Consider the following 14,014-nt stretch of genomic DNA (forward strand, 5'->3'; position numbering starts at 1 on the left):
TGAGTAGGTGTGTCCAAACTTTTGACTGGTACTGTAATTCTGCCTTGAAAGTTTATAAAATTGTAACCCCACTTTTTAATGTTTTGGTACATGTACTGGAGAGCTTTTCTTTGTCTACACCCATTCCGCATCGTTCACACCCTCTTAAGCCTTAGCACCACCCATCTCTTTAAGGATTCACATGCATGACATCAGCAGTCTGGTGGTTCAAAATAGCATAACTGGTGAATTTTAAATCCAATAAACCCATCCGTTTAAGTATATGTCAATCTAGCAAACCAGGCAACTAAAAGCAACGTTCTTACCAATGTGGTTTCTTTCTAGCTTGTTATCTAGCTAGCTAATGTTAAGTTAGCCAGTTCAAATAATGACCGCATCATATAGCTGACTATGTCTTAACTTTAGCTCGTTTTTATTAATTATTACAGGGAAATACACTCACAACAAGATCATAAATCAAATCAAATCAAATTTTATTTGTCACATACACATGGTTAGCAGATGTTAATGCGAGTGTAGCGAAATGCTTGTGCTTCTAGTTCCGACAATGCAGTAATAAAGAGCAAGTAATCTAACTAACAATTCCAAAAAAAACTACTGTCTTATACACAGTGTAAGGGGATAAAGAATATGTACATAAGGATATATGAATGAGTGATGGTACAGAGCAGCATAGGCAAGATACAGTAGATGATCAAGTTTAGTATATACATATGAGATAAGATAAAGAAGTGGCATAGTTAAAGTGGCTAGTGATAATGGTATTACATAAGGATGCAGTCTTTTGTTTAGTACAGTATCAACGTATGCATATGAGATGAAACAATTAACCATAATCCCAACATTATATATGGTAGCATTGTTTAAAGTGGCTAGTGATATATTTACATAATTTACTAGATTCAACATTAGCTAGCTAGCTAACATCAGGCTGTAACTAGCAATGCAAATGGCTCTGAGATACGAATAATATTACATATACGTAACATTAACTAGCGAGCCAGACAGCTAACGTTAGCTAGCTAGCAAACAGTACTCATTAACTTACAAGGAAAATGACTTTCTGACAAAATTAGAAATGTATAATACCTGAAAATGTACCTAGATACTCTTTTACCCGTATACATGGATGGATGCTTCTCCCTCTCTGTTACGGATGCCATGGTTGCCCTTAGTTTGAAGATGTAATCTGGAGACAAGTGTTTTATACAACAGCCTTCCGTGTGTTCTCTTTTCGACTCCCTCCACATATTTGCAATCAAACGCCAGAATTTTCTCCATCTCCTTAGCTATCATACTCTGCTTCCACCGGGCATTCCACTGATTTCAAAACTATGTCCTCCAGAAAGAGGACGGCAAAAGTTTTGCCGTAATTCGTTATATCATTGAAAAAAAAGGGGTTCGAAAGGATTGCCACCACATACTGAGAAGCCCTTTGTTATAGACAGAAGCGTACTACATGGTAGACCAATCCAAACTCATCTCTCGGCATGTCCAGCCCATCCATTATCTCAGCCAATCATGGCTAGTGGGAAGGTTCCAGCCTTTTTCTGTGGATAAACCAACTAGGCTTATAATTTAACAATTTGATTCATATTTACAGATGGCATACAAGTTTGTTATTAAGGCACATGAAAGTTCACATGTTCCAGAAGGCATTTCTGCCAATAAACACATTTTGATTCAAAATAAATGTTTACGTTCAAATGCCTCTCTTGTGATGTGTGACATATGCCTAGTTTTAAGAAACGAGTCACAATTGAACTTGGGTGTTAATTCTCTAATGGAGTTGTAATCTCTGAATTCCCTAAACTTCTAAGTTATCCCTCTCTGCCAGATGATGACGAATGTGACGCTGAGCCATGTGGCCACAGCAGAGGTATCTGCATCAACACAGAAGGCTCCTACCGCTGCCGCTGTCTCCATGGCTACAAGCTCCTGGTGTACCATGGGAAGCTACGGTGTATAGGTGAGTGGTGTGGTGTGGGTTCAATTGTTCAAATGCTATCTTTTAGTCATCACGTTATCACTTGGGATTTTTCATGAGTGTGTTTTGATCTTATCTTTAGATGTGAATGAGTGCTCCAAGTTGGACATCTGTGGGCAGGGGGGTCAGTGTGTTAACCTGCCAGGGACCTACAAGTGTGAGTGTCACAAAGGCTTCAGGAGCAAGTCACAACGCCAGCCAGCCTGTGAAGGTAAGAGCGGCATCTGCTGCCCTCATATTTCTTTGTGTGTGCAGTGTATATGTATGTGTGTCCGCATTGATTTAATAATGTTTAATGTTTATGGGTGTCTGTGTTTGTCTCGTCTCTTCTAATGTCTCAGATATAAATGAGTGTCTGGACCCCAACAGTTGTCCCAATGACCAGTGTGAGAACACACCAGGCTCCTATGAATGTGTTCCCTGCTTACCTGGTCACCAGGCCCAGGGTGGGGTCTGCTACGGTGAGTCCCAATAACTTCATGTATGCATACTAATGAGAACACACACCAATCAACTCTTTTCATTACCTAGAACTGTCTATCTCGCTGTTGTTATACCTTTTCTAACTTGAGCCATTATGTTTGCTGATGTGTTGCCCCCTAGTGGCCAATCCACCATATTTGGCTTTACTAAAGAGGATAGTCTAATGGCAACAGGGAAAGCAAGTCAAATCAGCAATTAGAATATTGAATCTGTACATTCAATATGTTGATCTTCCCCAGTTAGTTTTGTCCGAACCATGACATTGAAGGTATTCACTATTCAGAGCTGTGTGTGATGTAGAGAATGGATTTGATCAGTCATAGTCAATAAATCAGCCATAGGGAGCCTGTCCCAGACACACAGGGCCAGCAGGCAGGATGCCAACAGGCACTGGGCCAGTCCAGAGCTGGTATTCCTCTGTATGACTGATTGTTTCCACCCCTACCCCCCTGCAACCCCTCCACCTCTCCACTAGATGTCAATGAGTGCCAGAAGCGCGGGGTGTGTCCCAACGGGCGCTGTGAGAACCTCCCAGGAACCTACCGCTGCCTCTGTGACGAGGGCTTCCTCCCAGCCGCAGGCAGCAAAGGCTGCAGAGGTCAGTGCACTGATTCATGTTAAATATAATATCTTTTAATGCTGCACAGGCACTATTTTATACCTGAAGTGCTGTTGTGGTTACCAGTATTTCTGCACAATATTGAAAAAAGAGAACTAGGTAGCATAGCGGTTAGAGAGGCGAGCCAGCAACCAGGCGGTTGCCAGTTCGATAAAATCTGTCGGGAAGTGAGCTCGCAACCGGAGGGTTGCTGGTATCAAATCCTAGATGCAATTTCCTGTCCGTTGTGCCATTGAACAAGGCACTTAACTCCAACAGCTCCTCGGGCTCCCCTGCACCTCTCCCAAACCTGTATATGTACTGTATGTGAATGCATGTGTGTCTTTCGGATGGGTTGGGTGAAAAGCGGAAGTCAAATTTCAGTTGGAGCTTGTGTGCAATTGACCAGTAACGTGATCTTATTATCTGAATGGGGATACGGGTTCTATTGACAGGCTGCATGTGTCTCCTCCTCTCTCCCCTCCAGACATTGACGAGTGTGAGGATGACAGACTGTGTGCCAACGGGCGTTGTGTCAACACAGAAGGCTCCTTCCAGTGCCAGTGCTACCCAGGATACCAGCGTACTCAGGAGGGCAGCCATTGTGAAGGCAGGAGCTACTTGTTATTACTTGTTATTACTCACTACAGCTTCATGGAAATGTTATCAACATTATTACACTACCAGTGAAGTATAAGTAATATGCTCACTGCATAGGCAGCGTGTGAGTTTCCGATTTGCAGAAGCTATTTGCTTACCATGAACCTTTTCCTTTATGATAATGCATTGTATGCGTTTATCATCAGATTTGCAGACGAAAGCAAGATATTCCTAGTGTGATAAGTACATAGATTGGGTAGTCATAAGTAAGGTTAGGTTATTAATATAACTCAATCGTATAACCCTCCCAAATTGCGGGCTTCCTGACTATAGGCTATGCCCTTGTGATTTAAAATTTTTTAAAGAAACAAATCCTCTTTGGCTAAATCATACTCTCTGGTGTAGTATTTTGAATGGTTTTATTTATTTCTGTATGGACAGGAGTAATGATATATATTTGGCTAATTTAATTCAATTTACTTTAAGGGGAGCTTTGCCGATTGGGTATGCCGCCTATGGTCCACTGTATAGAGCTGGTGATCAAACACATGGCCGCTGTTTGATTGTCGTCTTTTCCGCCCTCAGATATAAATGAATGTGAGCGTCCCTCTAACTGCCAGAGGGGGCGCTGTATCAACAGCATGGGATCCTACCGCTGTGAATGTCAGAAGGGTTACATGCTGGTCGGAGGTCGGAGGTGCCAAGGTCAGTCCGTCTCCACCCTCTCCATTAGTTTCAGGGAGATAAAGTAGCAGTCAAAAGTTTGGACACACCTACTCATTCAAGGGTTTTCTTCTTTTTTTAAACTATTTTCTACATTGTAGAATAATAGTGAATATGTCAAAACTGTGAAATAACACATATGGACTCATGTAGTAACCAAAAAAGTGTTCATCAAATCTAAATAGATTTTAGATTTTAGATTCTAGCTACCTTTTGCCTTGATGACAGCTTTGCACACTCTTGGCATTCTCTCAACCAGTTTCACCTGGAATGCTTTTCCAAACAGTCTTGAAGGAGTTCCTACATATGCTGAGCACTTGTTGGCTGCTTTTCCTTCACTCTGCGGTCTAGCTCATCCCAAACCATCTCAATTGGATTGAGGTCGGGTGATTGTGGAGGCCAGGTCATCTGATGCAACACTCCATCACTCTCCTTCTTGGTAAAATAGCCCTTACACAGTCTGGAGGTGTGTTGGGTGATTGTCCTATTGGAAAACAAATGATAGTCTCACTAAGCGCAAACCAGGTGGGATGGTGTATCACTGCAGAATGCTATGGTAGCCATGCTGGTTAAGTGTGCCTTGAATTCTAAATAAATCACTGACAGTGTCACCAGCAAAGCACCCCACACCATCACACCTCCATGCTTCACGGTGGGAACCACACATCCATTTCCCGTACACTGTGTCTCACAAAACAGTAGGAACCAAATATCTCAAATTTGGACTCATCAGACCGAAGGACAGATTTCCACCGGTCCAATGTAGCTCATGTTTCTTGGCCCAAGCAAGTCTCTTCTTATTATTGGTGTCCTTTAGTAGTGTTTTATTTGTAGCAATTCAACCATGAAGGCCTGATTCACGCAGTCTCTTCTGAACAGTTGATGTTGAGATGTCTGTTATTGAACTTTGTGAAGCATTTATTTGGGCTGCAATCTGAGGTGCAGTTAATGAACTTACCCTCTGCAGCAGAGGTAAATCTGGGTCTTTTGAGCCAGTTTCATCATAGGGCTTGATGGTTTTTGCACTTGAATAAACTTTAAAAGTTCCTGAAATTTTCCGCATTGACTGACCTTCATGTCTTAAATTAATGATGGACTGTCGTTTCTCATTGCTTATTTGAACTGTTCTTGCCATAGTAGAGACTTGGTCTTTTACCAAATAGGGCTATATTCTCTATACCACCCCTACCTTGTCACAACACAACTGATTGGCTCAAACACATTAAGAAGGAAAGAAATTCCACAAATTAACTTTTAACAAAGCACACCTGTTAATTGGAATGCATTCCAGGTGACTACCTCATGAAGCTGGTTGAGAGAATACCGAGAGTGTGCAAAGCTGTCATCAAGGAAAAGGGTGGCTAATCCAAAATATATTTTTATTTGTTTAACACTTGTTTGGTTACTAATTGATTCCATATGTGTTATTTCATAGTTTTGATGCCTTCACTATTATTCTACAATGTAGAGAGTAACAAAAATAAAACCCTTGAATGAGTAGGTGTGTCCAAACCTTTGACTGGTACTGTAAATCATTAGTGTTAACCATTCCGGCAGTTGAGCTTTGTAACCAGTGGAAACGGTCATAAGTCAAGCTTAATGGAACTCATGAGGATTGTAGCAGATGTTTGTAACACATTCTCCCTCTCTCTCTCTCTCTCTCTCTCTCTCTCTCCTACCCAGACATAGATGAGTGTGCGACAGACAGGGGTCTGTGTCAGCCGCATGGTGTGTGTGAGAACAGACAGGGCTCCTATGTGTGTGTGTGCAAAGACGGCTTCATCCTGTCTGAGGACAAGCACAGCTGTGAGGGTAAGATTACTGATATCTTCTCACCCCTCTCTCTGTATAGCTATATTCTACACACACACACACACACACACACACACACACACACACACACACACACACACACACACACACACACACACACACACACACAGTCAAACAATCTATTTCCTCTCTGCCCCCTTCCCCTCCAGAGATTGAGGTGGCCGTGGAAGATAAGAAGGAGTGTTACCTGAACCTGGATGACACAGTGTTCTGTGACAGTGTCCTGGCCACCAACGTCACCAAGCAGGAGTGTTGCTGCTCCATTGGCGTGGGCTGGGGGGACCACTGTGAGATCTACCCCTGCCCCGTCTACCACTCATGTACGTACCTCAGGCCCAACACAGGGGTTAAAGGAGCTGAGATGACATAGTCTAATACAGACAGAATCATGTCTGTTCTACAAAATATATTCCCAAATAAATATATTCTGAAATGTTTTATTTTCTCTGTTAGCTGTGTGCACTGAACTGACATACATGATTGTTGATGACACTCCAATGTTCCGATGAAGAGAATGACATAGTCTATAATGAGCACCACAGCAGCGCTCAATTCAGACAGCGGTGTGAGGCCTACTGTAGCTGCTGGAAAAGTAATTCATGAAAGGGGAGGTTAACTTGGCCCCAGACAATCGATCTGAGATCGAGTGAAGTTTCAGTCCTCTGATTTTCCTTAGGATTTAACCCCTGGCCCAACAACATTCACACTAGTTTAACAAACCATCAAGTGGGCTGGGTGGTCAGTTCACTTATTTGAGCTGTTCAATGTCATTCATTGATCACCTAAAGCAGGCAAATTAAGTGAATAGGTCAAGTGTGATAGGTACATTGCTTAATTGACTTCCTGTTTTTCCCTCAACCAGCTGAGTTCCACTCCCTGTGTCCAGTGGGCCGAGGTTTCTACCATGAGGAGGGAATGACTGAGTACGGCCTGTCTGTCCATAGAGGTGAGTAGCTACACAACCTCAACCCAACACTGTAGGTTTGCTGTTTTCTAATTTACAGCATTCCTTTATATGACAGTATTTGTTCTCCGGGGGAGTTTGTTTGTGTTGAGATCTGTGTTCCTGTCCCTCTGTGTACAGATATCGATGAGTGTGTGCTGTTCTCCAATGAGATCTGTAAGGAGGGTCGCTGTATGAACACACAACCTGGCTATGAATGTTACTGCCAACAGGGCTTCTACTACGACAGCAACCTACTGGAGTGCATCGGTAACCACAGAGACCCACCCCCTCGCAGGCCTGCACCAAAACACACCTCTGTATTAATTACATATTAATACACATCAGATATCCCATTTAGTCACAGATCCTCTATGGTAATGTGTCTCCTCCTCAGATGTGAATGAGTGCCACGACGAGTCTCTGTGTACCAACGGTCAGTGTAAGAACACCAGAGGCTCCTACTACTGCACCTGTAAGTCCCCCAGGATCTATGAAGCCTCCAATAAGAAGTGTGTCATCCCCACTGTGGCAGGTGAGATCTGGCTAGACCCCTCTACTGTACATACTGTACCCGCATCCACACACACAGGGAGGTGCAGGACAGGCCATAGAAAAGGACTGGTGTTAAGTCAGCAGTGTGTTTGTGTTGTTGCAGGTGTGGATGAGTGCCAGGACTCATTGAACTGTAAGAATGGCCACTGTGTGGACACCCCTGGGTCCTACTACTGCATCTGCTCTCCCCCCTGGATCCTGGCCACGGACCGCAACAGCTGTGTGACCCCAGAGGAGCAGGCTGGTGAGTGGAGGAGAGGGTACTGCTGTCCTTAGCAGGGCAGGAGGTGGGCTCAGGAAGCTCAGGATGGATGATTGGGAGATGGGGGTGGTGTGAGAGAGGCTGGGCAGCCTAGTTCACAGTGGGTTGGTTCTCATTGGTGTGTCTGAAGGTTGAATGAGAATGTTTTTTAATGTTAGTTCCAGTCTAACACTACTAATCAGCCAGACCTGCCCCTTCAGCCTCACCCGCTCTGACATTTACATAACTTCATGTCTGTCACATACATCATAGAAACTCAAACACAACCCTGGTCCTATAGCCACTTCCTGGCCCTTGTTCACTGGAAAGATCAGTGTTCACTGTTGTACCTATAGACACCCAAACACTCTGCATGCTCTCAGGAAGCAGTGTAAACGTAGCGATCTGCCTGCAGGCCTGTTCAACGTCACTTTAAGCTGTGAGCTGGCCCCAGGCTGGTGTCCGTCCGTCCGTAGGTTGTGTAACCGTGTCTGTGGTGTCTGTGGTGCCCTTGCAGATATCAATGAGTGCCAGGACCCCTCGTACTGTAAGAATGGGAGGTGTGTGAACACGCCCGGCTCCTTTCACTGTATATGTACCCAGCCCCTCACCTTCAGCGCAGCGCTCAAACAGTGTGTCTATGACGGTGGGTATAACCAATCGGCGCTCAGCTCACCTGAGCCTGACCAATCAGTGCTTAGCTCACCTGAGTTTTGGCTTACCTGTACACCTGCCACTCCTGCTACTCTTTTTTTTTAACTCCTCCCCCTTTGAGCCCCCTCTCCCCAATAATGACCCTATGCACAGGCTCACCACTCCCCCTCTTGCTTGTTTCTATAGGGACACACTCTCAGTTTAGTGAGGGAGATCACGAGACTTGAGTTAGCCAATGTGATCTCAGTTCTGTAGATGCAGTGTGATCTCTGTGGTACATTTCTCCGTTTCCGTGGTTGTCCCACTAAGCTTGCATAGTCACAGGAAAACGCTTCATTACTTCATCCTTCATTGTTGTGCACTTGCTTGTGTGTCTGAGAAGCAGTGAGGGAGTAGACATAAAAGGGAGGCAAATGCGATGGCTTGTGGCATTTTCTGCACCTTCCTTTCTCCAGAGCAATGTTTCTCCTTTTTTAACCAGACTGTTTACTATTGTGATTTACATGTGATGTTGTAACATGTTGGAGACGTTGTTGTGACATTACTGTTGTGATTGTGTTACTTTCTTTCAATCATTTTGTTGTAAACCTCCCACAAGTTTGAGTTGACAATACAGCGTTCACCTCATTGTATCTAGCTGATCTTTATGGCTCCGTCCTCGTGTGTGTGACGTGTGACCGTAAATGAATGTGTCGAGCAGAGGTCTGGTATAGCTCTGAGCCCTACCTCCTCAAGCTAGGCCTTATCACTTATTCATATCTACCTGCTGGCTGTTAACATACTGAGCAATTACCTGCTTAATCGTAGAAGTCATGCGAAGCTTCAGGATCTGGCCTGCTTGTATAATGCAGGAGAAAAGATTGGCTTCTTTATTTGATTAAATAGTACTTAAAATTCCTCTCTTTCTTTGTTTTTTTTCTTTCTCTCTCTCTCTCTCTCTCTCTCTCTCGCTCTCTCGCTCTCTCTCCCTCCCTCAGACCGCACAGCGGCCCATAAGGACGTGTGTTTCCTGCAGGTGGATGAGGACCTGATCTGCAGCCAACCCAGGAACGGTTTGGTTGTCACCTACTCTGAGTGCTGCTGTCACTATGGCCGTGGCTGGGGCCCTGAGTGTAGGACCTGTCCCCAGAGAAACTCCGGTGGGCACCAGCACCATTTCTTTCACTGGTTTTTGGTCTGCTGGTCACTCCAATTTCGGCTTTGCCCATATCAGCATAAATAGTCTAATACTAATAAATTAAAGGGCCAATGCATCTGTTTTAATATCAATATCAAATCACTTCTGGATAACAATTAAGTACATTACTGTAACAAATTTCCACAAAAATAGCAAAGGGCTGTCTGGAAATGGTCTGAGTGGGGATAGGCAAATTGAAAACTAGTTGTTATTGACAGAGATGTTTGGAACTCTCTTTGTTATTGGTCTATTAACCAATTTAACACATGAGGATGTTACCATGGAAAGCCAAAACTCCCACCCATGCAAACCTGCTGATTAGAAGGTCCTGTGTAGATTGTACTTTCAACCAGCATCTATCAGGAAATAACAAACATCATTTTCATACGTTTACAGTGTTAGTTTCATCAGCTGTTGTACAATATGATATAAAACACAGAAAAACTGAATTTTGACTGCACTGGGCCTTTAAGAAAACGTCATTCTTCCTCTCATTCAGGGATCTTTAACCGGCTGTGTGAGATGCACTTGGAGACAGAGTCTGATGGTGAGGGAGATTTCCTGGCAGCTTTCGCCAACTACAGCCCAGGTATTGGTAAGGCCTGTAATATATTTGATTACACTCTGAATTTCTTTCTAAATGTACCTCAGAGCTGTTACACCACTTGAATAATATTTTCTCTGTATCTTTCATTCGCTCTCTCTCTTTCTGTTTTGGCTCAGAAGGGGACAGCTCAGAAGAGGACTCAGATGAGTGTAGTTGTGCCAATGGTCGCTGTGTGCGTTCCTACCTGGGCACTATGTGTGAGTGTAACACAGGTTTTAGACTGGACCACTCCCGCACCCGCTGCACAGGTATGTTGACAATCCACCTGTTCTGTCTGTCTGCTTCCCTTTAACTTTGTTTTGGATTAGAGTTAAGTCGAATGCTTGGATTTTAGCTTCAATTCAGTCGTCTCAATCTTTAGGTGGATGCCAATTTGGATGCTCATCAATTCCGCCGAACAGAAGTGTCTCTGTATAATTTGTAGCTGTTGTCCTTTGTTCAAGTGTTTTGACAGACATGCCTGCAATTTTATTTAGCATTGAAAATAACATCTGTTTGTTGATTTTATATGCAATGTTCCCTCTAAGCTGCGTGCGTTTGTGCGCGGGCGCCAGCTCCCAGGACTGCAGCGCAGAAGAAATATCAGTCCGAGCAGAGAAGCATGAGACTGAACTTCACTCAACTTTCTAGTTTTCCCCTTTAGTTAGCACTATAAACAATTCAATTCTACTGTGGGAATTGACAATATTAGCCACATTCAATGCAACATACTGAAACAAAACAAACTATTCAAGACTCAGTATGCAAAACGAACTATGCAAGAGATGTTCTTGTAGGCAGAACGCACCGGAGTAGGATTCTATTGCATTGACAGGCACAACTCAGCCCGTACTCTACTCTACAGACCAATCATAACTGCAGTATCCCTATATGCAAATAGACAATTGCCATATATGGATCTGTGCCATTCACTTTGAACTGGACTGTGTTTACAGCATGAGTGATCACGAGTAGATACACTTGTTTTGAGATCAAAGTCGAGAGCTTCATGTAGCTACGTGTACACATTTGTTCATATTCTTTGCTAGTTAGTAAGTTATTAGCCCTGTTATAGATAATCAGCAATGGGGGAGTGGTTGCTTCGTACAATAGCACAAAACGTGTGCATTTCTAGCCATCTTTGAAAAACGAGTCAGGTAAAGAGCCTTTTTTCTCTCTTAAAGGGGCAGTGTTGTATTTTGAGACTGGCTTGAATAAGCTAAGTAGCCAATGGGCAGAGGGTAGGCTAATTTGTCTGATTCTCTAATGGTATGGGAATAATAATAAACTTTATTTTGTAAAGTGGTTTCTTGCATTAAACAACACATTTTCAGTCACCTCCTTGTCTGAAGGCCTAGTGGAAAACAGGTTCATGTCAAGCCCTGCATATTTTTTTCAAAAGTCTCATAGAATGTAGGCCTACATTGAACACCACACATTGGCTGCTACTATAGGCTGAAAGATAGAACAGCTATTTAAAACGGCTAGTTAAAATGTTATGGAATGCATTTTCTCCGTTGCCTCTCTGAATGGCCTACATTATGATCAAGTAGTCACAGTAGCCTACTTGGCCACTGTTATAACTGTAACTTAAAGCAGGTACAGCCTCAGTGTTCACAGTAAACGTGCGCCAAACGTTGCACAGAATTTTCACAAGTTCAGACCTAACATTTGCCCTGTTCCGAATTGTTTTGGAGGGAACATTGATTAAATGTAAATAGATGTGCAGGCAGATGGCAAGCTGCCTGTTTTGTTTCAAACCACCTTCCTCTTTCTCTCTCCCTCTCTGTCTTTTCAGATATTGATGAGTGTGCTGAACCAGGGGTCCGAGTTAATCCATGCAAGAATGCCCGGTGCGTCAACACCATAGGCTCGTTCAAGTGCTACTGCAAAAATGGCTTTGTCCCTGCACGAAGGCCCAACATATGTGTACCAGGCACGAAGGCCCAACATACCCGTACCAGGGCTCTATAACAACTTTGTCTCTGTCAAACATACACAAATACACACAAGCAACCCCTCTGTCTTATAAGTTCAATATTCAGTATGTTGTGGTGCATTTTGCCTTCAAAGGGCTTTGAAATGTTTGAAATGGAGAACATGTGTTGTTGTTGTTGTTGGCTCCTCCTTCACTGAACTTAGATGCAGCATAGGCTTCCAGTTTGGTTCTTAGCAATTATTTTCCTTATACCTAATTAAGATAATGCTTTGGGGGCAAGAAATTGAAAAAGGTAACATATTCGTTTATTTTTGATGTATTTTTGTAATTATTATTTTTTTAACTGTTTGTGTCCTTTGACTGTTAAACTTGTGTTCTTGTTTATTTGTTGAGTTGTTTCCTTGTTGCATTGATCCCATACATCCATGAATCTTAAGCCCTCCTACAGGCACTTTGATGAGGAAGTACCTGTCAAACCCACTCCCTTCCTGTGTGTCCGAACTCCTGTATGAGTAGAAGACCCTTATTGTACAGTTTGGGATATTAGACTCTTCACTGTCCAGTTTTGTGAAGTATGTGAAGTGGAGATGACTTTGTTGCCTGTTGGATCGGGGCCTGTCAAGCTCCTGTAATCACTTGTTTTACGGGATGTTTTGGAAATAAATTGTACTTCATTGGAAACCATTTAGGTGCCTTGTAGATTGTTGACATGTGGATATTGAGTGCAAATGAAGCTAGACTATAGACCTAACTCGTGTATCCAGAGGAAGTCCTCCGGAGTACGATGGAAAATCAACCCCATAGCAAATGGAATGGCATGCTTACTGACTTCTCTGAACAAAATGACAGAGTTTGTTTGCCAATGCATTGTAAGGAACCAAAGTGGCTTTGAGAGAAAGAAATTAAACAGCAGAGGTCAACCACTAAATGTGTGTTTGTGAGTGTATGCTTTATGGCGCGGATTCGTTCTTTCTTTGGGATTAGACATTTTTTTTGTCCATGAGAAGAAAATCCACACAGGCTCATGCACTATAGAACAGGTTGCTTCATAAATTAATCAGGTTGCATGTACTCAGTAAGATGACGAGCCTCTGCCAAACAAATACACAGGGTTTCTTCTACCTGCCATGGTCGATGGAGAAGAAATAAGACTTCAGAGCGAATGGCTGAGAGAACTCTATTGTGATCCACATACTGTAGACCCTTAGTACACCAAACATCAACATGTTGGGGCATGGACTCTACAGGTGCTGCCCACAGTCCAATGCTTGCCACAGTTGTGTCAAGTTGGTTGGATGTCTTATGGGTGGTGGACCATTCTTGATACACACGGGAAACTGAGTGTGAAAAACCCAGCAGCGGTGCAGTTCTTGACACAAACCGGTGCGCCTGGCACTTGCTACCATACCCGTTCAAAGGCACTTAAATGTGTTGTCTTGTCCATTCACCCTCTGAATGGCACACATACACAATCCATGTCTAAAAGAGTAAAAATCCTTCTTTAACCCGTCTCCTCCCCTTCATCTACACTGACTGAAGTGGATTTAATAAGTGACATCATTAAGGGATCATAGCTTTCACCCTGGATTCACCTGGTCAGTCTATGTCATGGAAATAGCAGGTGTTCCTAATGTTCAGGGTCCCTGCTCTCCCTGTCTATAGTTTGTACATATTTATTCTGTATGCCCATTATCA

At 43.2% G+C, this 14,014-nt stretch overlaps 1 protein-coding gene across 7 annotated transcripts in view; it reads left to right on the forward strand.

Moving 5' to 3' along the window:
* Positions 1 to 13,247, forward strand: part of ltbp3 (latent transforming growth factor beta binding protein 3) — a 39,375-nt gene extending 26,128 nt beyond the window's left edge. For 2 of the 7 annotated variants that reach the window (XM_024394534.2, XM_024394536.2), the window contains exons 13-29: positions 1,838 to 1,969; positions 2,070 to 2,198; positions 2,329 to 2,448; positions 2,946 to 3,068; positions 3,556 to 3,678; positions 4,254 to 4,373; positions 6,075 to 6,203; positions 6,374 to 6,544; positions 7,087 to 7,170; positions 7,309 to 7,437; positions 7,565 to 7,702; positions 7,826 to 7,966; positions 8,481 to 8,609; positions 9,595 to 9,756; positions 10,294 to 10,389; positions 10,518 to 10,649; positions 12,179 to 13,247. In XM_024394534.2, coding sequence (XP_024250302.1) covers positions 1,838 to 1,969; positions 2,070 to 2,198; positions 2,329 to 2,448; positions 2,946 to 3,068; positions 3,556 to 3,678; positions 4,254 to 4,373; positions 6,075 to 6,203; positions 6,374 to 6,544; positions 7,087 to 7,170; positions 7,309 to 7,437; positions 7,565 to 7,702; positions 7,826 to 7,966; positions 8,481 to 8,609; positions 9,595 to 9,756; positions 10,294 to 10,389; positions 10,518 to 10,649; positions 12,179 to 12,354 — 2,234 coding nt within the window. In that variant the 3' untranslated portion in view covers positions 12,355 to 13,247. The remainder of the gene's footprint in view (positions 1 to 1,837; positions 1,970 to 2,069; positions 2,199 to 2,328; positions 2,449 to 2,945; positions 3,069 to 3,555; positions 3,679 to 4,253; positions 4,374 to 6,074; positions 6,204 to 6,373; positions 6,545 to 7,086; positions 7,171 to 7,308; positions 7,438 to 7,564; positions 7,703 to 7,825; positions 7,967 to 8,480; positions 8,610 to 9,594; positions 9,757 to 10,293; positions 10,390 to 10,517; positions 10,650 to 12,178) is intronic. The other 5 variants (XM_024394537.2, XM_024394540.2, XM_024394535.2 and 2 more) reach the window with 4 other exon arrangements.
* The last annotated feature ends 767 nt before the right edge of the window (positions 13,248 to 14,014 follow it).

The sequence above is a fragment of the Oncorhynchus tshawytscha genome, linkage group LG30 (assembly GCF_018296145.1).
Source record: "Oncorhynchus tshawytscha isolate Ot180627B linkage group LG30, Otsh_v2.0, whole genome shotgun sequence".
Lineage (NCBI taxonomy): Eukaryota > Metazoa > Chordata > Actinopteri > Salmoniformes > Salmonidae > Oncorhynchus > Oncorhynchus tshawytscha.